Source organism: Gobio gobio (genome assembly GCF_949357685.1).
Source record: "Gobio gobio genome assembly, chromosome: 25".
NCBI lineage: Eukaryota > Metazoa > Chordata > Actinopteri > Cypriniformes > Gobionidae > Gobio > Gobio gobio.
This window is the reverse complement of record NC_137121.1, coordinates 22998587-23025061: the sequence shown is the minus strand read 5'-3', so window position 1 is coordinate 23025061 and position 26475 is coordinate 22998587. Positions and strand designations below refer to the sequence as shown.

The window sequence follows — 26475 nt, the reverse complement described above, 5'->3', positions numbered from 1 at the left end:
CTAATGCTAGAAAAGTCACCAAGTTTCATATCATTCCGATGAAGAAGTGATTTTTAAAATTTCAAAACAGAAAATTTTCAGGTCAGAAATGACCGAAGAGCACCAGAGGGTTAAAGGGATAGTTCACCCAAAAATGAAAATTACCACATGATTTACTCACCCTCAAGCCATCCTAGGTGTAAATGACATTCTTCTTTCAGATGAATCAAATCTGAGTTATATTAAAAAATGTCCTGGGGCTTGCATCCATCCTTTATAAAAGTAGTCCACACACATTTACTTGTAACATGTCAAATATGGTTATTTTTCTTACACAAACCTATCAATTCACTTCTGAAGGCCTTTATTAACACCCCGGAGCCGTATGGATTACTTTTATAATGGATGGATGCACTATTTTGGACTTGAAATTTTGGGCTGCCATTCACTGCCATTATAATGCTTGGATTAGCCAGGACTTCTTAAATATAACTCTGATTGTCTTCGTCGGAAAAAAGAATGTCATATACTCCTAGGATGGCTTGAGGGTGAGTAAATCATGGGCTAATTTTCATTTTTGAGTGAACTAACTCTTTAATGAAATTTGTCACTTATAGCGTTTAGACAGGTATGAGCTTGTGGCATCCCACAGATCTAGTGTTTACTATGGCTAAGTATACTTGCTATAAGTATACCTTGTTTTCTTTTTTCTATCTTGAAGTTGCATTTACCCTAAGTTTTCTTTGTCTTTGTTTTCTTTGCAGAAAGAGGCTTAAGATACAAGACGCACTTAACCACCCCTGGATTCAGGTAACCACTCGGATTATGTGTCAAACATGCATAATTGAAAGCATGTTTATCTACGCTTGTGTTGAAATGAGTGCTTCTTACTGGCATTATAACATATGTGAGTGTTGAACTTTGCTCTGCTGTTCAGAGTGAACTGACCTGGGTTGTACGCACATCATTAACAACGACAAACTTGCTGTAAACGTGCTATATCACACATGACACACTCTAAATTGTGCAATTAAAGGGATAGTTCAGCCAGAGTGAACATTCTGTCATCATTGACTCAATATACTCATGTAGTTCCAAACCAGTTCGACTTTTGTGTTTAAACACGTATTTTAAAACATGTCTCAATCTTTGTTTTGTCCAATGTTGTTTTGGACTTAAAAATCCTTAAACATATCTGGAATTACATGAGCGTGAGTAAATGATACCCAAATTTTCATTTTTGGGTGAACTATCCAGGTATCCTGGTATTAGCTTGGTGGCCAACTTCTAGATGCACATATGCATGCAAGTCTTCATCATGGAAGCAATCGCATGTCGATGAATTCCTCTAATCGATGATGGGACTGTAGAGATGACTCAATCCAGTGTTTACCATGCGGTTCTCCTCATCCTAACACCACCGTCCCTTTGATCCGAGACCAGCATTAACTCCACTTCTTCCTGCCTGGGTCTGCTGTTTACCCGTGCATGAGTTGAGTGCTTTGACTCCCTGGTGAAAAAAGCAAACTAGTTTCTTACACATTATTCCTCCTAATTTCTCTATGCGAAGACCCACGAACAGCCAGAGGACAGCAGCGCCACCCTAGAGGCACAAACGAAAGTGGAATCACAGCAGTTGAAGACCAAACGCCTGCAAGAGTACACCATTCAATCCCACTCCAGCATGCCACCCAACAACACCTACGTCAACTTTGAGCGTTTCGCCAACGTTCTGGAAGACATCGCGTCGGTGGAAATGGGTCTCGAAAATGTGTCTCAGAAGCGCGAAACCCTTCAGGACGACATTGAGGCTCTTCTTTCCGTCTACAGCGAGAAGGAAACTTGGTATAAAGAGGAAAGCGAGAGCATCCGGCAGGAGATCTCGCAGGTGCGCTACGAGTTCCGCAAAGCGGAGGCGTTGAGGAAAGGCATCCAGGAGGACTTGAGGACAACCGACGGCAACTTAGCCAGCATTGACAGACGCTACCTGACTAGAGAAGCCCACCTGAGCTCCCTCAGACAGGAGCTGAACGCAGAACTCCGCTGGTTGCAGGAGGTTATGGGATCACTAAACGGAGAGGCAGGGAACAGGGGCTTGGGTTCCGTCTCAGCATTGAACAAAGAGGTGAACGAGGCCCTGAAGGAGCTGTTGAGCAGGGCCTTTGGAGGCGAACTATGTCCTCGAGCACAACCCGACATCTCTAAGTCTAGCTAATGGAGATTAGACTGCAATTGTAATACACTGGGATTAGGGTCGTTGCAGGATGTGTAGTCAGTGTGACTTATATTACCCACATTTTGGGTAATATCCATTTTTTAAAGATCGAATTTTGTCATGATTTACTCACCCTCATGTTGTTCCAAACCTCTATGACTTTCTTTCATGTGGAAAACAAAAGAAGATATTTTGAGAAATGTTCCGGGTTTTTTTGTCCATACAATGAAAGGTCAATGGTTACCAAAAATTGTTTTGGTTACCAACATTCTTCAAAATATATTCTTATGTATTCCATAGAAAAAAGAAAGTTATACAGGTTTGAAATGACATGAGGGTAAGTCAATTATGCAGAATATTATTTTTTGGGTGAACGATCCCTTTAAGCACTAAATACCTTTATGCCCCAATTAATATTCATGAGCTGGGCTGATAAAGTTTAAAACGTCCCAGGGTGTCGCAGCCTTTTATAGCTCTAGGTGGCATATCTCATCCACTTTATGAAATTCCTGACCCCGTCCTGCACTTTTTGGAATATAATTATATTTTAAGTGTTTTGTTTTTACGAAAAGAACAAAAAAAATGCAAAAACACAAAGCAAAATAAGGTGTGAAATGGATGAATGTTCACGCCAACAAGTTCCCTTGTACCGGAAATAGCCATTAAAGGTCATTATCTCAACAAAACATTAGTTTGAGACACTTGTGAGACATTTTTAACTAAATTTTTATGTCATACCTCAAAATCAGAGTTTTCATGTCAGTTTGTTTTGTATGTACCATACTATTGAGACTATAAAATATTTAATGTATGCACATGTTGGACTACAGCATTCAAGAGCATACTTTTGAATTTAACATATTCATCAGTATGGTTGTTCTTGTCAGTATTATTGAAGTTTTTTTTATTTATTAATGGTCAAATACTGACCAAATTATTTCCTTTTTTAACAGTTGAGATGATGTCAGGCTTTATGATTTCATTCCTTTTGTCATCTTAATGCATGGTTTTATTTATTTTGTTTACAGGGGCCATACATTTGATTTTGGCCCAAAAAATTTACTTGCTTTGTTTTTTTTCTTCTCATAAGTAATTTCAAGTTCTCTAATTTATTTTAATGCACCTTTTTGAAGTACTTTTAGCAACATTACATGGTCGTTGCCAGTTTTAATGTTACATTTAAACAGATTTTTCTTTCTTGCACATGTAATTTAGTGTATATTCCTGTTACTTTCTACTTTAATTTCATTCAAAAAGTCATGTTTGTAATATGTGATGTGCATTGATTTGTGAACCTCAGCACTTGGATGTAAACAGACATAAACAGTCATTTCTTTCTACACTGAATAAAGCACTAGACTGATGATTATATACCTCACACTGATCGTTAGTCCTGCAGCTGGCCGTAGTGCATTGTGGGATAGGGGAGATGAAGTGTATTCAGTCCCTCAGGGGTGTGTATTTTTTTGGAACTTGTGCAGTCATGTGCTATTTGCTAAGGCATCACTTTTACTATACCTAATACTTTGGGCTAGCGATTTGAACAAAGCTCTAACCATAAACAGTGAACTTCTGTAACTCTGTTTGTGCTACAGACATGAGTGATACCCCAAATTGTGTGGTTTGTTGAAGACAGGCAGACTTAGGCTACTTCTACATTCATCCGGATACATTTGAAAACAGTGTTTTCATTTCAAAATGCTCTCCGTCCTTTTCCAAAAGTTTCTTGTCCACACTGAAACGTCGGAAAACGCTAAATTCACCTTACTGCACACTCGTAAACCCTCATACAATCTCACTGAGATGATACAGATGGAACAAGACATAATAAAGTTATCACGCAATTCTTCTGGCAGGATCCTTTTATTTAGTATCGCCATTCACTGATGCGTCCAGGTCGCACTCACTCACATTTATATGTTTGGTCTAAAACGCAACTGCTCTGCCATGGGACTGCAATTGCAAGTCATTTTTCTGTCGTCTTTGCAGGACTGTGATATGAAGAGTGTGCAAAGTAACATATTTTAGCAACTGTGTAAAAGTGAACAGCACATAACAGGCACAATAGTGGTATAAACATACATATCTATCGGTTCAACATGTGTCATCATTTTCACATACCTCTGTTTTCACAGTTCACACTACAATGCGAGAACTGAATTTTCAAATCTATCCACTTTGGAAAGCGTAAAAAAAAAATCCAAAGACTTGCAGTATATTGAATGGTAACAACAATGTGATTGTCTTTCCTTTAGCCCGTAAACCCCCGACAAGCCCTGGTGCGACGACAATCTGTGGTGAACATCGAGAACTTCAGGAGACAATATGTCCGGAGAAGGTGGCAGGTATGAGTTATACATCGCTTTAGATCTGGAAATAGTGCTGTATGTGTTCCCGGTACAAATACTTTTAATATATATATGTGTCTCTGCACTTTCTGTCCAACATTAAAAACATTAAAAAAATCTAGGGGGGGGAGGGGGGGCTATTTGAGGTTTCTTTTACATTATAAAAATACAAAGTTTTGTCATGAAACTCTAGACGGCCATGACTCCATCTGCTTGCAGTCACACCATTTAATAGGGCACAGCTGATTGGTTCCTGCTGTATCAGTAGCCAATGAGTTTGCTGCTCAACTTTCATATACTTGGCCAGCATTTGCTATAGCAGTTGCAGATTGCTTTCAGAAACCCTCCCACCTCCCCAGCTCCACCTGTAAAGTTAATTGTTAAAACTTTGTGAATGTAAATGTAGAAATGTAGAATGTAGAAATGTTGATTTTGTATTTGTGGGTTTTCTTTGTGTCCAACTTAACTCTTTCCCTGCCAAACACAGAATTTTCTGGCTTTCCGTGTTTTCACTATTATACGCTAGGGGGCGCTATGACACATCTTCTGAAAGAGTACTGAATCTCCTGATCAAAACACAGGCGAAGAAGATGCAGAAACACAGTCATCATATGCATATGTAAAATAATGTGATCATCAACATTAAACAGCATAAAAAATAAAACTGCTTAATGTTACTGAATAAAATGTCGACCCAGGACAAAAACATGATTTTCTCAGCTTTTTTGCTAAAATTTTGCTTTTTTTTTTTTTTTTAAATGAAACTTACCCATATTTAAGTGTTAATAAAACAAAAGCAGAAATCTAGAATTAAAAAAAAGCAAACAACAAAACATAATTACAGAATTTTTTTAAAAATTATCAAAAAAGCTGGCGGTGGCTGGCAACTTTTTTTTTTAAACGCTGGCCGGGGAAGAGTTAATGTGTGATTTTATTTGTAAGGAATTTACTTCATAGTTATTTGTTGAAATTATAAGCATATGCATTTCAATCTTACTATGATGGGTTGAAATAATGTGTTATCAGCAATTGAAAACTACTTTAAGGTCTGTAAGATTTTAAATTAAAATAAAAAAAGTATCTTATACCAACCAAAGCTGCATTTATTTGATCAAAAAGTACAGTGCAAACAGTAATATTGTGAAATATATTATTGCAATTTAAAATATCTGTTTTCTATTTGAATATATTTTCAAATGTAATTTATTCCTGTGATGATAAAGCTGAATTTTCAGTATCATTACTCCATGTGAATCATTTCTTATTATTATTAGTGTTGAAAACAGTTGTGCTGCTCAATGTCTTTATGAAAACCAGTTACAGGATTCTTTGAATTGAAAGTTTAAAAGAACAGCATTTATTTGGGTTAGAAATGTTTTGTAACATCGTCTTTACTGCCACTTTTGACCAAAAAACTATTCACACTAAACGTAAAAACACTAAAAAAAGTTCTGACCCCAAACTTTTGAATGATAGTGTTTAGTCTACAACTTAATTAAATTTTCTCCCTGTTCTCCAATAGCTTTCTTTCAGAATTGTGGCCCTCTGCAACCACTTGACACGCATGATGAAGAAAGGTCCCCCCAAACCACAGGTATTGCATGAGCCATGCTCAATCATACTCTGTTAAACTTTTCCAATATAGATAATTGTCTGGTAGGTCCAGCAGTAACAATATGACCTGTTAAATCACAAGAGCGACCCTCTATTGTCTTACATCCCAAGATGACGTATTCTCCCACGTCGGTATCTGTCGAATACTGTTTTACGAATGCATCTCAATATCTTTGTCGGTGGTTTACAGGACAAACCCAAGATGGGCTACGTAGGGCGCACGGTGGCCATGTTCGAAAGAGAGTGTGAGAGCGATCAAGAGGAGGAGGGGATGCTGAGGAAACCCCGAACCAGGAAGAGAAGTAGCACCTCCTGAAACTCCTCGCTGCTCCTCCGACCGACCACAATACAAGCGTCTCAGCCGCACGGGTTTGAGGTGAACCAGCGGCGCGTGTGCCTTTTCCAAACGCACACAGGTTGAATTGTTTTTAGAAAGGGACGTTGAGGTCTGTATGTAGTTTGTTTGACTTCATAGAGATGCAATATTATTTGTCACCACCACGTCTGTAAAAACGATGCAACAAGTGCAGTTGTGGCAAATATAAAGCCGTGTATAAATGTATTAATGTACATAATGGGATAGGGAAGACTTTACTGGATGTATTACACGTTTGTATGTAAAGTTTACTTGTACAATGTTAAAATACGTATTAGAGATGTTTAACGTCAACACACGCCACTTTGCCTTGAGCCTCGTCTGTCTTAATATGTGCCACAACATTTTTGCATTCCTTTATTGAACGTCTTTGTATTTTAACGGTGCATGACTGATATAGCCAACTTCATTTATTCTGTATGAAATTTGTTGATGTTATATGTCATTTCTAGCGTTTTATTGTGCAGATTGTCGTCTCAAGGTGTGGTCACGTTTACCGCTACTCTGCAGATTTTTGCGGGAAATTGCTCAAATGTAGATTCTGAAAATCAGGAATCGCGCATGTTTGTGAAAAATCTCCCCGCACAGATTTCGCAGTGGTCACATGAATTTCCCTTGATGACCAACATAAAACTTTTTGAAAGTGACTTCTGTGTGAGATGTGCTTCATATATTCTATTGACTTTTGCTGGCAAACTTTCGACCGCACCTTTAAAATGTGCACTTGACGAAGCAAGTCAGTGTCAAATGGACTGGGTTTGAAGTCCAGTTTAAAACAGTGTAATGCTCAATGTATTAGCTATTAAGTGTCTTAAATTTAGGTCAATTATCAAGCCTGGGTCAAAAATGACTCGTAAAGCTCAATAATAATATATCAGATGCCATTCCTTTTGATTTCAAAAACATACATTTAATGAAATCAGATTTTTTTGGTGCATGGGAAAGTCCATCCATCTCTTGGGGAAGGACAAGTAGGAATTGGCAATGCGGTTGGATTGTGAAATTAAACGTTGTATGTACTGTATAATTTGCTGTGTTTCCATCCACCTATTTTTAATGCGCATTTTGGGATATTGCATAAAAAAATGCATGGAATGCCAAAATGCGAATAAATTCTAAAAATGCTGCAATTGCGGCGGATACATTTTTATCCGATAAGAAGACGAGCATAAACTATGATGGAAACAAATATTTTCTGAATAAATACTCACGTGACTTTGTCTCAACAGTGGATGTGATTGGATAACTGGACTAACCAACGAACCAATTTCATTGCACAGCATCTCAAATATTGGTTTACTTATAGTGAAAAGTCTGTCATCAAAATGGCTTGGTTTAACCCTTAAAGGTGCACTATGTAACAATTTTTTCAGTAAAATATCCAAAAACCACTAGGCCAGTGTTATATATTTTGCTCAGTTGAGTACTTACAATATCCCAAATGTTTCCAACTATTTGTAAATCGTGAGAAAATTGCTATTTTAACCAAGGAACCGGGACGTGTGAGGGAGTCGCCTGTCAATGGCGTCATATCTGCGTTACCCTTGGTTTCCGGTTTTATTTTGCAGAAACGCTTTACTCTCACTGCAGTGTGAACAAGTGTCATAGCAGCCGCCAAGCGAACGCACAGAGTAACGTCATAACACAATATTCAACACACTCAGATGTATCTAATATGATAAACAGAGCTGCGTTACTTCATACTCATGACCGGAAAAGCGGAAATGGTGCCGGCGACTGTGGCATAATAAAAGTCCCGGTGCTCGCGAGCCGTGTGTTGCGTTCATATTAACAATCGCTCCAGCGGCTTTGCTCAGTTCCACAACACTCGGTCCTGCTCTGCTTCATACTATAATAACGTTAATAATCGCATCCATGAACATGATTTCTGCCCGAGTCCTCCTATCCTGCTTCTTTTCCACCAGCTGTGAGGTGAAGACCACATGTCCCAAGATTCTGCGCTCAAACGTGGCATCATCAAACTACGCCTTTGTTTTGAATAGGCGACCTCTAGCAGACGGAAAAGATACATAGTGCACCTTTAAATGCATACCTAGGGTCTTTAGTGACCCGGGATGTAACTTAGACATCAACCTTCTTGGTATTCCTCAACCAATTCATTATAAACAATATAACAAGAAAAATATATATTATATAGGGTCACTAACGACCCGAAGTGTGTAACGGTGTAAGTATATATTTTTCTGCACAATAATAATTGAATCTTTGATGACTGAATAAGTGCAATTGACCTTTATTCCACAAGGTGGCAATATCTGATACACAATGATGAAGTGACGTTTCACTCATAGTTACCGCAGGCAGAAAACAGAAGAATAGGAAGTATCATCAGCAAAACATGAAATGGTTTACATGTGATGATGCTATAAAACACCAGCTCAAACTGAACCCTTCCAAGCTCCAAAAAGTTATCAAAATATGCTTTATTTTAATCTTCTGTAACTGTTACTCTAATATCAGGAGAGTTTTATATTATAGCGACAGGTAGAGATCCATCCGTGTTAGATGCAGACCCGGGTCGCTAAAGACCCGAATATGTAATAATGATTGCCGAAACATTCATGCATTTAAGGGTTGTTTAAATGGAAACTACTTTATTCGCAAATGTGCGATATGCCAATTTTGCGCATAAGGTAAATTCACAACTTTGGATGGAAACATAGCTACTGAGACCTTATGGTACTTGAGATATTTCAGGACTGCGCCACCTATTGTTCAGATGTTATCACAATTATAAAAATGAGACTAAAATTGCGGTTACGCCCTTTTCTGGCTCTTTGGCTCCAGTATCCTCTTGGCCCTATAGGACTAGGGTATTGGGAAACGGATGAGTTTACATTTTAATAGTACAGTAACTGGATTACATTGACTCATATGTAAGTGATTGTATCACAGTGCCTTGAGGCTGAATGTGATTGTAGGAGTGAACGTGTGTCATAGACTGCACGTAGTGCCCTGTTGCTCTGTATATGTCATCATCAGGAAGAGGTTGTAGTGTCTTATTGTTCCCAGGAATGTGCTCTATACAATGGGTTTATCAATCTCAAGGTCATTTTCTTTGGGCTCAAAAGTTCCAATTTATTTCTTTACAAAATTGTACAAAATGCAGGTATGTTCATTCTGCTAGACTAGAGTATTAAACCTTAATTGATTTTAAACCATTTTGCAGTCTGTATTTATACATTACACACATTTTTTATTTTTCAATTTTGTTAATGTACAGCTGTATTGCATCACTTCATGTGCATCAGTCACATGATTGGTGGTGTTAGGGGACTAAACAGCATTGTTTACAAGTATAAATACCATATTTTCCTCTAAATGGAAAATATTCGTAAAATGTGCCTCAAGAAAAAAAAGATCTCCCTTATATTCATTTATTTTATACTCTTGATATGACTCTGTACTTGTGTTGTTCACAACCAATGTGAAATGAAAAAAAAACCTTTGTACAAATATTAGAAGTAATAAAGGATTAATATATTTATTTAAGAGCTTGTTTGATTTTTTTTATTCACTAGTAAAGTCAGGAATTAAATAAGAATTGCATTAAATCTTCATGAGGTGCATCCTTTAAAGCACATTGACAGAGTTCACACTTTTTTTATCTGCTCATCCTCCACAACTCTTTAAATTAAAAAATAAATAATACTAATACTTGTATTATTAACTAATCCTAAATTATTATTATTAGGCCTATTAGTATTACCTAGTAGTTAATAATGTTATATTAAATCGATCAATGAATGGCTTTTTACTAATAATAACAATACTTAAAGTAATTCACTAGATAATAATAGGGAATGTAATATATGAATAGTGTATGATAATATAATAACTAATACTAACAATAATAATGATAATAATAATAGTTTAAATATTAAATGTTTGATGCATAAATTGTAAATATTTGAATAATAATAATTGTAGAATTTAATATTTAGTAAATATATGAAGACCCTGACAATGTATGATAATATTATATAACTAATACTAACCATAATAATTATGGTAATATCTAAAATATTAAATGTTTGAATAATAATAATATGATAATGAATAATAATAATTTTAGAATTGAATATTTAGTAAATATATGAATAGCCTGATAATTTATGCTAATATTATATAACTAATAATAACTAGTACTAACAATCATAATGATGATAATAATAGCTACAATATTAAATGTTTGATTCATAAATTGTAAATGTTTGAATAGTAATAGAATTGAATAATCGTATAATTTAATATTTAGCAATAGCCTGATATTCATTTAATATATTATATCTAATAATAATAGCTAAAATATTAAATGCTTGATCATACATTTTAAATGTCTGAATAATAATATGCATTTTTGTAAAGAAATTAATTTAAGTACAATTTATATTGGTCTACACGGTTTCAAACGTTGCATTTATATCAAGATATTTAAGATCATGTAACACATGAATTCAAAGTCAGAAGAGTGAACTGACTGCTTTGGGCTTGTGCTATTCTCTAATTAACCTTTTGTGTCACAATCAGTCTGTTAGTGAGAAAATTGTGCCCTCGTGTCCAGGCAGTCAGGCAGTTTCACAACAGCAGTGTTGTTTGAGCTCAATTAAGCTGAACGCAGTTGCGGTGAAAACTTGACCTGAACTAAATAAACTGTCATTAGAGAAGTAGGCCAGTTGCAATCTGAAAGGTATCAGGCGGAAGTGAAAAATCTTTTTTAATTTATCTTACCTCTAAATCAGTCTGGCCACCTACTCTCAGAAACTGTGTGTGTGTGTGTGTGTGTGTGTGTGTGTGTGTGTGTGTGTGTGTGTGTGTGTGTGTGTGTGTGTGTGTGTGTGTGTGTGTGTGTGTGTGTGTGTGTGTGTGTGTGTGTGTTCATTTGAATTTCACTCATTTCTTAATAACAATGAGCTGAATTTTACCAAGTGTGCCAATGTTTGTTCCATTCCAGACCATTGCCCTACATATTTCAGTAATCCTTCCTTATCCCATCCAATTTGCTCTGATAATGTGTTATTATACAGCCAATGTGTTATTCAATGAGATTAGAGGAGTTGTATACGTCATAATGTCATTAACATCAACAATGTCTCACATTATTGGGTTGGCGTCTTTTGTTTCATTCATTCGAATGATTAGGTTCTTGATTTAAGAATGCCCTGTAATTCAGAGCCTTTAGAAATGTTTCTGGCATGTCAATGAAGTTTTACTATCGTATTTATGTGATGATAAGACCTTTGGGTGGAGCATCTCTGCACTGTAAATGTGTGCTATCATTTTTGCTTTATTATTTCAACGATTCTTGCGGATAGTTTTAAAAAGTACACATTTTCCACAAAAACTGCTGAAATCTGTTACTTTCCCACAGCTTTTTGGCCTTTATTGATCAGATTCCTGTTGAATTATGGGAGAAATCAGTAACTCTGATGATAGCTTAATCCATCATCTAGTTTATCTGCTTTTTAAACCATCATAGCATCATTAAACCAACAATTAACCGGCCTCAGGTCAGTTTTTGCAGGTGCTGTAACTGATCTGTCTGTTACTGCTTAAAAATAAAAGATGAATTGCAGTTGCTGGTAGGCTAGCCGTTAAGCTCAAACCGTGGGTGGATAGATCACAAGGAAGATTGCATTGCTTCTGTGGAAGTGTTAAAAAAAATGTTTGTGCCCCAACAGGCCATGTAGCCTATCTTTTGCAAAAAATATAGTCCTAAACCTATGTGAGAGCTATTGTTTACAGAAGCACTTGTAGGCCTACATATTTTCACCAATGATTTACGCTACATCATGTGACCGTAGATAACTCAAACACATGCTAATTTGAATTTCGACAAAAACTCTACAACCATATTGTGAAAACAAATATATTCCCCCGTTCAATCACAGTCAAAGTTAGCTATGAATACGATTAATTAACTAGGCTATATACAAATGATTCGACATACTTTATGTATTTTAGCTCTGGATGAACGTCAGTTAGGAAGGAAATTCATAACATGACGCAAGTCACGATCATAGGCCACCCAAACATTGGCACCATAGACGGCACACACACCAGAAGGAATTATAATTGTAATGACAGGGCCACCTACTGGTTAGACATTGTATCTCCCATGTCAGTGAATTGATACTTGAGTAGGAAAAATGAATACCTTTATGTAAAATGAATACTTTATTATTAGATAGACCTATACGAAAAATAACAATGGTTTTATTATAGTAAAAGTGTAGTAACCATGTTTTTTGGGGGCTAATTGATATAACCACAGTTTTTCCACAAATACCATGGTTAAACAGCAAAACCAATTTGTGGTTACCATGGTTTAACTACAATAACCATGTTTTTTTTTTTTTTGGGGGGGGGGGGGGGGGGGGGGGGGTATTTGTAGTAGGCCTAAAACCATGGTTCATTTTCGCAAGGGACACCGGCAAATCGATGTTTATTATAACCATCAGCAAATCTACCATTCATTGCCATGAATCTATGAATTTTGACACAGAATGGTTTCTAATTGATTTGTAGCTCCATCAATGGTTGTCTCCACACTCCACATAAAAATGTTTGTTTATAAAACATGTCTATTTTTTGTTTTCTTTTTAACATATTTTAATCTATAATGTTAGTTATGATCTGAAGACAGCCTGTAGTGTGGTCATTTTGATCAAGATACATTTGTGCTAAAAACAGTCATCACAAGATTCATCACACAGGCAATATTTGCTCATTTTGGAAGATTACATTTCGTTCTTGGAAAAAAAAAAATCCCTGTGCCGGAAGATGATTATCACTGAAACCGTAACAAATGTCTCCCTCTTTTGGCCAAAAGTGGACTTGCATCATTAAAGTACTGAGGGGTTATCAAAATTCAGCGCGAACTTCTGCAGGTCACGACTCACGAGAGCTGGTTTCTACAGGGACGTTCACCATGTGAGACGAGTTCAACTTATAAAATGCCATTGTCGTCGTGTATACCAGCACTATTACTACACACAGGTAATTTAACATTGGCACATGATTTACACAAAAACATGTCAATTTAGCCTTTCTTCAGTGAGTGTTACCCACAGGAAAACAAATGCAAGGTGTTCAGGGTTCTCCTCATCCAAAACCAATATTCAGCCCAGACAATACTATTTTGATTATGTTACGATAGCCTACTTCTAGGAAGATGACATTTTAAGGATGTAGAGGGCCCGACAAGTAATAATTTCAAAACAGGCAACAAATAAAACGGAATAGAGGGTTTATATAAGAATGTGGGGAGCAGCTCATATGTAGGGATCTCTGGGAAACACTTGTGTGATCCAGATCTTATTGGGCTGCACTTCAAACTCTTACCATCTGGACGTGGGCAGCATGCTAGTAAGCAAATGTTACATTTGGATGGCATGGAAATCCCACTGATGTACTGAACTGATACTGTCGACAGTTCCGGCAAATGCTAAATGACCCAGTTTCACAATTGTTGGTAATTAGCGATTCCATTTAAATAGACCATACAGTATGTATTGTACGTAATGCCATATAAGGTAACCACCAGCCAGATTTCTAAGAACAGGGCATATTTTTAGTCTAGACATCCATGCATCATTGAAAATAGAATGCATATGAATTTATAAAAAAAACTAACAGGAAACAGGATATTGTCTTTTCCCCCTCAAATTCTTGTTGACTGATGATAAATGTAAGGTGTAAAGTGTAAAAATTAATAATAATAAATAAAATAAAAAGAAATACAACCTCAATAACCAACTAATTGGTAGTTGTACGATTACTTGATTGGCCCATTCTTTTTAGCTATGAAATAATGGGTTTGACATCATCTAAATTTGACTCATTAGACTGAAATTGATATCAGAATTGGATTTGTAGATGGTTGAGCGCTGCTGAATTATATGAAGATAAGTAGCCGCTCATCATTAATCGTGCATGACATCCTTTGGCTCTGTGTGTGTGTGATCATTAGGTTGGTTTCTGGTCACATGACGACATTGAGGAGATGAGTTTCTGGAGGGCCCGCTCCATTATTCATTCAGGTCTCGTATGTGTACCCTATTCTTAGAATAGATACTTAATGGACATGTCCGCTCAGGTCGCTCTGTTCCCTGTTAATGCGTCACATATTTGTGGGGAAAATGTTCCTTTTTGCGACAAGTCTGGGATCAGTTTTGTTTGCCTTGTACGTGTCAAGGAGGGATTTAGATTAGCCACACCAAAACATTTGCCCAAATACATACAGCAAAGCCAGTTTTATTGATAAGCAATCTCTGGGCACTTGTCCAGAAGGTCAGTCTCAGGTCACTGCTCCTTTCCTAATTGTATTAGATTAAACGATTGATCCAGCTGCAAAGCCGATTTATTGTTTTTTCAATAGAATTGATTCAGGGTTCTTGCTCTGGCAGAAATGGGGTGGAAAGCATATCTAGGGCATTAGATCTCTGGGGGACCATTAGGCCTTTTGCCTTTTTCTAGGTTAAAGGCACGACTGAAAATCTTGGGCCTGAGTAGTGAAGACACCAAAACATGCCCTATAAAGTGGGAAATGTTTGCTTCCAATTGTGCGCTCTCATTCTGTAATGATACACATTGAGATAGAAGATGAACCCAGTCGCGGAAGTTTATTGCAGTGCAGAGGCAGAGATGTGGTAAGTATAACAGGGTAAGCCTACAGGTAAGGATGCTGGCCGGTCACACAGTCTTTTAGAATAAACAGGATAACAGAATGTATGGAGGTTAGTTAATAAGGGAAGGAAGGAGAAGCTCGAGACCTGTGTGGCGTGCACGTGACACTCATTAACACTCGTGCCACCAGCCTTGCCCTGTTCTCACGGATCTCAGCCTCGTCCTGCTTGCCACATAACCCCATCACCCCTTGCTGGCCAGGGGGTACCCACGAGTCTGCGCTCTACTCCCTCACTGGGGGGCCAATCGAGGCGGCCGTAGCACCTGGGGGTAAGAACAGACGAGGCAAGAGAAAAGGAGATGGAAGCATGAGGAGAGACAGAGACAAGGGGAGAGAGGAAAAAAAGATGGGTCCGGTTCCCAAAACGCACTGCCATCAGGTCCTCCACCATCTGGGTTAACTCCTCCATGATGCCTGGGCGACAGTTCCTCCGTGTTCGGGCAGTTGGCAGCTCCTCCCCCATTCCCTGCTTCTCCCCATCTTTTGGGAATGCCAGCTCCCTCTCAGACGGCAGCCGCCCCTCCAGAACCAGGCGGCTGGCAGTGAGTTAGTCCGTCTCCCCGGCAACTCACTCCAGCCCACTGCCTTGAGCACCAATAATAATAATAATAATGAGTTTTATTTATATAGCGCCTTTCCCAAGCTCAAGGTTCGACTAACCCAGGTAAGTATTTGGAGGCAGATAATAGATGTAGATAATAGAGCAAAGGGGTAATGTGATCAGATTTTTTGACTTGATTGATGACTCTGGCAACAGAATTTTGTACATATTATAGAACATCTAGTGATTGTTTTAGCGGGCAGCTCAATAAGAAGTGAATTACAGTAGTCGAGTCGAGAGGTTATTAAAGCATTAATTAGAGTTTCGGTATCTTTAGTGCTGAGAGCAGTGCAATACTACGAAGGTGGTAGAATGCAGTCTTAATAATATAACTTATATGAGCTTGAAATGTAAGCGAAGAGTCAAATGTAACACCCAGATTTTTAACAGTGAGATGGAATTAATGTGGCCCCATTAATAGACTTTTTCAAAAGGGATGGTGGACCAAAAACAGTAACCTCAGTTTTATCGTTATTAAATTTAAGGAAGTTTCTATGTAACCAGATTTTAATGTCAGCAATACAGGTATTCAATGAGTCCAGGGGAAAAGCAGAGACTGAGCGGGCTGATATGTAAATTTGCAAGTCATCAGCATAACAATGATAGCTGAGACCATGACTATGGATAATGTGACCAAGAGGTAACAGATAAATATTGAACAAAAGTGGTCCAAGAACAGAGCCTTGAGGAACACCCTGAGAGAGAGAACACAGAGAAGATTTGAAGTTATGAATGGTAATAAAAAAATGTCTATCAGTGAGATATGACTCTCGTGCACTCTTCAGAACGTTCTCTTCGCTCCTCTGTCCCCCCCCCCTCCTTCATCAACTCTTACAGCTGATGACTTTGCATCATTTTTCACACAAAAAACCTCCTCCATCAGCAGCCAATTCTCCGTACCACAAACCGACACGCACATCTCAACAACCATAACACATACACTCCCCTCTTTTTCTCTGCTCTCTGAAGCTGAAGTCTCCAAACTCATCCTTTCCAACCACCCCACTACCTGTCCGCTTGACCCTATCCCCACTCACCTCCTTCAGGCCATTTCTTCTTCTGTTACTCCTGCACTCACTCACATTGTCAACACCTCTCTTCACACCGGGACCTTCCCCACAGCATTTAAGCAGGCTCGGGTAACCCCACTGCTTAAGAAACACTCTATGAACCCAGCACTTTTAGAAAACTACAGACCGGTATCCCTTCTGCCTTTCATTGCAAAGACACTCGAGCGAGTTGTTTTTAACCAGCTCTCTACGTTTCTTGAACAGAACAACCTCCTGGATATCAACCAATCAGGCTTCAAAAGCGGCCACTCAACTGAGACTGCCCTGCTCTCGGTTACGGAGGCACTGAGGCAGGCAAGAGCGGCTTCCAGATCCACAGTACTTATCTTACTGGATTTGTCTGCTGCTTTTGACACAGTTAACCACCAGATCCTCCTGTCAACTCTCATGAAGATGGGCATCTCAGGAACTGCTCTCCAGTGGCTCAAGTCTTACCTCTCAGGTAGGTCCTTCAGGGTGTCATGGAGAGGTGAAGTGTCTAAGTCACATCATCTAGCCACTGGAGTTCCACAGGGCTCAGTGCTTGGACCACTTCTCTTCTCCATCTACATGTCATCACTGGGATCGGTCATTCAGAAACATGGCTTTTCCTATCACTGCTATGCAGACGACACTCAACTCTACTTCTCATTTCAACCAGATGATCCCACGGTTGGTGTTCGTTTTGCTGCCTGCCTAACAGACATTTCTGCCTGGATGAAGGAGCATCACCTGCAACTCAACCTTGCAAAGACTGAACTGCTTGTGGTCTCAGCCAACCCAGCACTTCATCACAATCTCTCCATTCAGCTAGGATCATCAACCATAACTCCGTCCAGGACAGCCAGGAATCTTGGAGTTGTGATCGATGATCAGCTAAAATTCACTGACCACATTACTGCAACAACCCGGTCCTGCAGATTTGCATTATACAACATTAGGAAGATTAGAGCCTTCCTATCTGAGCAGACCACACAACTCTTGGTCCAAGCTCTTGTTCTCTCCAGACTGGACTACTGTAATGCTCTTCTAGCAGGCCTTCCGGCATGCACTATCAAACCCTTGCAACTGATCCAGAATGCAGCGGCGAGGGTGATCTTTAACGAGCCGAAGAGAGCGCACGTCACGCCTCTCTTCATCAGACTCCACTGGCTACCAATAGCCGCTCGCATCAAATTCAAGGCACTGGTACTCGCCTTCAAAGCAACCACTGGCTCTGCACCAATTTACCTTAACTCGCTTGTTCAGACATACACACCCTCCAGGAGTTTGCGTTCTACCAGTGAACGACGCCTTGTGGTGCCATACCAGAGAGGCATGAAATCACTGTCACGGACCTTTTCCTGGACTGCCCCCACCTGGTGGAATGGCCTGCCTATCTCAATTCGAGCAGCCGAGTCTGTAGCCATTTTCAAAAAACATCTAAAGACGCATCTCTTCCAGCAGCACCTGACCAATCAAGAATAGCACTTAACATTCTATTCATTTTTCTGTCTGTCTAATTTATTAAAAAAAAAAAAAAAAAATTCCTGTGTGTTCTGTGTTAGATTAACTGAGACTTGTTACAGCACTTGCATACTGTAGCCTCTGACTGTTGTAGTTGCTTCTATTGCTCTCATTTGTAAGTCGCTTTGGATAAAAGCGTCTGCTAAATGACTAAATGTAAATGTAAAATGATATAAACCAAGATAAAGCACTACCCGTGATGCCAATAGCTTCTAGCCGAGAGGTAAGTATATGATGAGATATAGTGTCAAAGTCAGCTGTTACATCAAGCATGATGAGAACAGTAAGACAACCAGAATCAGCAGATATTAGCAAGTCATTAATCATTTTTACCAACGCTGTTTCAGTGCTGTGGCCTGATGGAAAGCCAGATTGAAAGGGATCAGGAAGATTGTTAGCAGAGAGATGAGCTTGTAGCTGAGTGGCAACTACTTTTTCCAAGCAGCTTTGGAACAAAAGGAAGATTAGATATTGGTCTGAAATTATTCATAATTGAAGAATCCAGCCCAGGTTTCTTTAAAATATGAGTGACCGCAGCTGTTTTTAATGAGAGCGGGACAGACCCAGAAGAAAAAGAACAGTTGATCAGATGAACAATAGGAGATGAGATTACAGATGAGGTAGCGAGGTAGGCGCTGGATCTAACTGACAAGTAGATGAGCTAGTTTTGAGCAATTATGTTGTTAACAGACGATGGACTGGTGGGAGTAAAGCTAGAGATTATGTATTTTATGGGCTGAGGGGAAGATTAGTTAGAGGAGACTTCTGATGAGTTTGATGAAAATGTTTCATTGATCGATTTTATGATTTTATGATTTTATGAAATAATGTCTTAGGTCGACTTTTAGCGGCGTTATTTATGTTGGAGTAATATTCTGTATGTGTGGCATTAAGAGGTGACTTGTATTTCAGCTGGTGAGTACAGAAATCTTGATAATGCACCACCAGGCCACTTTTCTTCAACGCTCAAGACGTCTGCCAGTTTGTTTAAGCAGTCGGACCTCAGGTGTATACCAAGGAGAAGCATGAGATGAAGGTACCAGCTTAGTTAATGATAGTTTAGTTATCATAGGGGCGTGATTGCCCAAGGCTTCAGAGATAGCTGAGTTGTAAGTAGAGAGAACAGCAGAAAGACGAGAAATCAGAATAAGAAGACAGAGAAGATGCATAAATGGGGTCTGAGAATGACAGAGGATCAACAGATTTAACATTGCAATAACTAATAGTAGTTTTGAGAATAGGTTCAGGAAGAGGAAAATCAAATCAAATTGTTATCAGTTTATGATCAGGGATACCAGTTTGAGATCCAGAGACAGATGTTATTAATTCCTGAAGTGCAAACAAGATCAAGCGTGTGACCACGGCTGTGAGTAGGAAAATCAACATGTTGTACAAGACTGAAATCGTCCAAAGTTAACGTAAGGTCACTGGCATTTGAGCAGACAGTGAGTGTCAAAATGGATATTGTATTCACCAAGCAGCATAACATAGGAGGATACAGCATAGGCCAGAGTGAGTAGTTAATTGAGTTCAGAGAAGAAATCTGACAGAGACTTAGGAGGACGATATATTAATATGATCAGCATAGTGGTGCGAGCAAGCACTTTAAAAGCCATGTATTCCGAAAAATTTTACATTATGAAATTCAGTCATGACAAATTTCATAGCATCACGATAGAGAACTGCTAGGCCACCACCCCTACCACAGAGACATGGCTTAGATAAATATGTATATCCAGATTTAAGAGTTAAGAGGTTTAAATGAAAGTAGTCATTTGGTGACTGCCAGGTTTCTGTGAGAAGCAACATATCCAGTTGAGTATCAGTAATTATATAATTGAGGAAGGATGCTTTTTCAGTAAGTGAACGGCAATTTAGTAGTGAAAAGTTCTGTGACAGACACACACCGGATTTAACATCATAGTGGTGACAATTCTCCCTGGCCAGGGACCTGAAGCAGTATCTCTCAAACGACATGAAGACCGCGTCCTTTGCATGACAGATCTACTGGTCCAGATAGACGGAATACAGTGCGCGGAAGTGCGATATTCATCACGCAAATGCCTGGTAGATTGATGGACGTAGCGTGTTCGGCGAAGAATCCCCAGCCAGTGACAATACTCATAAATGACCCAGTCAAGACGCGGATGGCAGTTTATGGCCGCAAAACAGATGATGAGTATGTTAATGACATGCTGTAAATGGCACTAACGGCACAAACTTTTTGGCCAGCATTATCCGACGCATTGTCACTCATAAAACAGCTGAGCCTGGCAGCTTACACACCCACAACTTCAGCTGGAAGAGCAACGACGCCGTCCACAAACAGCGACACCGCCAGCAGAGAGAGTGGAGACAGACTCAGCCAGAGGTGTCGGACGAACAGAGGGTCACCAGGAAAAGGCAGCGCATTAACGAGACAGTCAGCGAGAGAGTGGAGTGATGAGGCAGCCAACGGGCAGACCATAATCCAGCAGACACAGCGAAGGCTCGCGGCAGGTGAGATGGAGAGTGACAAAGTTGCTGGAGAATCCCAATGGTTGGAAAACAGGATAAAATCACAGCTGGCCGAAAAGTATTCCAAAAGACACGAAAGCGAGAGAGACTCAAACAAAAGAAGACGGGCAAAACAACAATTGCCGTTCACAGCGTGAAGCGGCAGCCAGACATGCTCAGCGTTCTCACACCGGAACCGGAAACCTATGCCAGCAGCCATATCACCCTGTAACCCAAGACTGGTTTCCCACTGGAGCCAAGCAGGGTTGAGCCTGGTCAGTACCTGGGTGGGAGACCTCCTGGGAAAACTAGGTTGCTGCTGGAAGAGGTGTTAGTGAGGCCAGCAGGGGGAGCTCACCCTGTGGTCTGTGTGGGTCCTAAATCCCCAGTATAGTGATGGGGACACTATACTGTAACAAGCACTGTCCTTCGAATGAGATGTTAAACCAAGGTCTTGACTCTCTGTGGTCATTAAAAATCCCAGGATGTCCTTCAGAAAAAGAGTTGGGGTGTAACCCCGGCATCCTGGACAAATTTGCCCATTTCCTCTGTCCATCATGGCCTCCAAATCATCCACATGTATATAGTGATTGGCTTCATCACTCTGTCTCCTCTCCACCAATCAACTGGTGTGTGGTTGGCAGACTCTGCTCGGCGGTGCCCACAGTGGCGAGGGCTCTATGACAGCACATTCCTCCTTCCTCCCGGGTTTCAGCACCAGTGTAACGAGGTTAGTTAATAAGGGAAGAAGGAGGCGGGAACCGGCGAACGTTCAAACACACTTGAATTTATCAAACTAAACAAACAACAAAACGAAAGTAAAGTGGCAGTCCCTCAAGGATGTCTGCCGCACACACATAAACAAAACATAACGTAAATGTCAAGCCCCGTCCTCTCTCGTCCCCTGTCGTCGCCCCCCCTTTTATGCTCCCGAAGCTCCTCCGTGAAAAATATGAGACCCTTGTGGAGCGCAGGTGACACTTATTAACACTCACGCCACGACCTCGCCCCGTTCTTACCGCTCTCAGCCTCATCCCGCTTGCCACACAGAACGTGGAGCATTCACAGAACATGCTGGAGATACATGCGAGTAATACAGGTAAGTACCGAAAATTCCTTTTCTACTTCATAACAAAACTTAGTTCCTTCAACAGGACAAAATCACTGGTCTTCGTTTGAGATCAACTTGCAGATTGTAACAAAACCGAAGATTCAGGTAAGCAGCTCAATATATAACAAACTCACTGATAAACAAAGTTGCTTAACTTCCTTGGTGATAATGACTGGAAAATACACAGGATAAACAAAGCTTTCAGCTCAGAACAAACATAGAGAAAAACAGGTATGTCCTTCTTAAGTGAATATAATCCAAAGGTGAGTCCAGTCCCCTTTTTCAACAACTAAAGCATATCAACATAAAGATCAGACAAAGACTAGCTGTGTTCGAAATTGCCCCCTAGACCCTCATTCACTTTTCCCTACATGACTCCACTAATATAGTCCACTTGAAGACCTGAATGAAAACGAGTGAGTGAATTCGGACAATGAGTGCGCTGGACGGGCTGCCGCTTTTGCATAGTTTGTGCTTGCTGTTTAATAATCACTTGAAACTTAGCAAACTGGCAGCTCATGTAATGAAAACTTTTATCTTGAACTATGTAATAGAAACTATAATGTATAAACATTAATTAAACAATTTAACAATCAATTAAAAAGGAACTTATACCTGTATGATATTACGCTGTAGCCACATTGAGGTTTGGAAAATTGATTAATGGATGATTCGGCTGTGGGTGCCATCTTCCGACGAGAGGTGCGAATTCATTCGGTGCGACGGTCACAGTGCATTATGGGTATTCTCTAGTTGTTAAGTGTACATCAGTTGTACACTTGTTATTGCGGTGCATTATGGGATCGAATGAGTGCACTCAATGACATCCACTATGGTTTCGGACACCACTACAAATGGCTGTCCCCTCAAATAGTGCCCTATTTGATGGTATAGGGGACGATTTCGGATTCCGCCTGAGAGTCCAGTTTTTGTGACACATTCGCTCTAAAAAATACATAAAACAAATTATTGAAGTATGTATGTTTTTGTAAGTATGTTTCACAGTAAACTGCTATTTCTGTAAAACATACTTACAAAATCATTGGTAAGCGTTTGAGATCAACTTGCAAATTGTGACAAAACCGAAGATTCATGTAAAGAGCTCAATATATAACAAAATCACTGATAAACAAAGTCGCTTATCTTCTTGTATATACAGTATATATGAGATTTAATTCCCCTATTTTTAAAGTTAATCTGTAATCACTAAAAGTTCATCTTTAAAAACACAAATATAATAACACTTAAATGCAATCTTTAAGACCTTTACGATCTTTAATGTCAAAATTAATATCCATTTTTCATTGTTATATATTTAATGTATTTAGACAAAATAGTATATAATTTATTATTGGTTGTTTATCAATAATCGACAATAAAATGGAAGCAATGATTGATTTGGCGGTATCATCCAGAAATGTAATATCAGTGTATCCCAAAATATATTATGTAATGGCTTATGTAAACAGCTATATATTTTTGTGACTTGTTTATCAGTGATGGCATAACTATAGGCAACCCCTTTATAATCAAATCTGTTGGGAAACAATAGTACAAACACACACAGTTGTTTTTTTCCAACCAGACTTTCAGACACACAACTTCAGTTCAATCAGGATATTCCCACGAGGAAGAAAGAGCTAAATTGGTATAAATAACTATGAGTCAGCCTTCTCGACCCTGTCCTGTCCTCACTGAGGCTTCTTTGGGAGATGTCTTTGTGCTCTTTCTAAAGACCTGAGACGACCAACATGATGTCACTGGGAAGGACTTGTTGGTTGTGTGCTCTGTTAATTGGTCTCTGGTGGCATTCGGTACTTGGAACACATTCAACTAGCATAAAAAAGCACCTTGACTTTATAATTAATAATCTAAATCTTAAAAGTCATAAAAATACTTAATATAATCAACTTCTTAATTTATCTACCTGGATTTTAAGTTTAATTAGAAAAGATACAAATCTCAACAAAATAAAAAAAGATTTATGTGAAGTCAAATTATTTTCAAAGGAGGATTTGAGGCATTTAAAATTAGGCTGCATTTGATAGACCTTTCTGGAAAGAGAAAATTTCCCCTTTTGAAGCCCCATGGATGAACTCTTGTGTCAATGTTTTCATTCTCTTTCATTTCTTTGCACTTCAATGGATTCTTCTTTGGATTGGAGCCCATTATAAACACACTGACATAAAGAAACTGAGGTCAGACTTCAAAAAGGTTTCAATTTTTGTACATAAAAAAAGCATTGTGTATTTTTTTTTACTGTTGAACTACACAATCTCTGTTGAATATGCAAAAACATCTAAGCCATTAGTAAGTAGATTTCAAAGGTGTAAATACTGTAAATCTCTGGCTCTAAAGGCTGGGACACACCAAGTCAACGGTCGGCCGCCGGGCCATTATTGACTTTCAGTTGGCTTGGTTTTTTCTGTGTGTTCTGCACCGTTGGCTCTAGTCGGACGGCATCTGGGTTTTTGGGCCGAGTCAGCATGTAGAATCAGTGTCTGGCCGTCAGTGAGAGTTCTTTGACATCGGATTGGTGCGTCCTGGGCTTAAAACACCACTCTTGTTTGTTTGAACATCCCGATCAGCCTAACACCGAAACACTGAATCCAACAACCAATGGTGTGAGTTTGGGGCTGAGATAACTGTTTGTTCAACCAATGACAGATGCAAGCACTTCAACCTTTATGATAGGCTAATATTGACATATAATACTTTTATTTTTACAGCTCCTATTAGATAACATTATAGGGAATTATTATCAACAGTCTAAACTTCTGTCCACATATTATAAATGTATACCATGCAAACTACAGTTAGAATACAACATTGAAAAATGTTTCGTTTCCTGCCAGAATATTAACCATTAAGTTTACAGACATTTCCTTTAACTCTAAAACACAACACAATGCAAAGCATCACTCAAAATACGGGTAAAACGCCTGTGAAAAATCTATATGGAAAATTCCTTCATATTAAAGCTGCAGTCCGTAAGTTTAGTCTCTTTGTCGCCATCTCTGTTTGAAACCTGCAATTGTAGTTATTTGTGGAATTCTCGTCTTTATGTGGGTTGTGCATCTGCACGGCTCCTCAGAGCGGATGAATCTAATGTTTTGAGGAGTATGTGCGGCTGTCATTCATTCACCGCACCGGTGTGGATACTGTACTTTGAAATCACAGACTACAGCCGCGTTTCCACCGCAGGAACTAGGAACTTTGGGGTGGTACTCGGTGTGTTTCGACCGCAGGAACCGGGGTCTAAATGAAGTTCCGGGTAAATATTTCCCCCTCCAAATGGCCCTGCTTGTAAGATAGTACTTTTTCAAAGTCCAGGAACTTTCGGGGGTGGGACTTGGGCGCTGAACATGCTGATTGGTTGAGCTCACGCAGCATTTTGTTTCAACCGGCATTTTTTAAAATATTTTGCGAGGTTCGTTCTGCGTTTAGTGAATATCAGTCTTGCTCTTTCTGTCCGATGGCGCGCGTTGTCTCAGCAATCGCACGGTCAATGTCCGTAATAGCTGATAATAACCTACGTTGACTTATTTTAAATCTAGCTTTACGAGCTTTCAGAATACGCTTTAGTATCAGTGCTCGTCTCTTTTCCGCCGTTTTGTTAATTACCTCTTTAGTAAACAATACATAACCAGCAAAAGCAGCGCTGCTTGCATCTCCTCCATACTTGTTATTGTTGCAGACAGTGTCGCGCAAAAATGACTACTGTCCGTCGCTGACTGGGAGGAGCAGCCGCACACAGTCCCACGTCTCTGGACTAATTTGCCTAATCTTCATGGTACTTTAGACCGCAGTGGAAATGCAGACAGTAGCAGGTCTGGGGGAGAAAAAGTTCCTGTAAAAAAGTTCCTGGTACAAATTGTTCAGAGTAATTTCGGTGGAAACTTTTGAATTTTTTTTTTAGGTATAATAATCGATTTAAAATGCTAAGAATCGAATGAATCGCGATTCGATAGCGATTCAGTGCTTTAAAATAAACATCAGATAACACTACATGCGTGAATTAATGGAGACGCTGCGCCGTCATCCGCGCCCTCACAGCTCTCCTCACAGACACTCCTCACTCTCCTCACTTTACCACCTTTCACTGGATTGCGCTCGCACTCCGTCCGTAGCTCTCATTGACACATGTTTGAGCAGCCCACGTTTGAGCTCTCCCCAGGACGTCCACTGCTATCACATGAGCAGATGACAGCTCTCTATCGAGACAGGGATAGTTCTGAGTCAAACCGCTCAAGCCATTGTCAACTGCCAAGTCACCATGGTCACTGTTGAAATAACTGCTTTCATTGCGTGGAAACGTCACCGTTATTTTATATAAAATAAAATACTGTTTTGGGGTCATACAATACCTGAGCAGTTGAAGTAAAAACTTGCTTATTCAAGGATGCACATTTATTGCATGACCGGAGCAAACACAGGCTAATGTAGCCTAAGTGTCTAAAATGCATACGC

The 26475-nt window shown here is 39.4% G+C and overlaps 1 protein-coding gene across 2 annotated transcripts in view; it reads left to right on the top strand.

The window, feature by feature from the left end:
- The window catches only part of dapk2b (death-associated protein kinase 2b), a 51327-nt gene extending 41288 nt beyond the window's left edge, over positions 1–10039 (top strand). Inside the window, exons 9-13 of one of the 2 annotated variants that reach the window (XM_079810043.1) lie at positions 744–789; positions 1550–2059; positions 4450–4539; positions 6065–6136; positions 6347–9708. In XM_079810043.1, coding sequence (XP_079666169.1) covers positions 744–789; positions 1550–2059; positions 4450–4539; positions 6065–6136; positions 6347–6472 — 844 coding nt within the window. In that variant the 3' untranslated portion in view covers positions 6473–9708. Of the gene's footprint in view, positions 1–743; positions 790–1549; positions 2060–4449; positions 4540–6064; positions 6137–6346 lie in introns of both variants that reach the window. The other variant, XM_079810042.1, reaches the window with a different exon arrangement.
- Positions 10040–26475: the final 16436 nt, after the last annotated feature.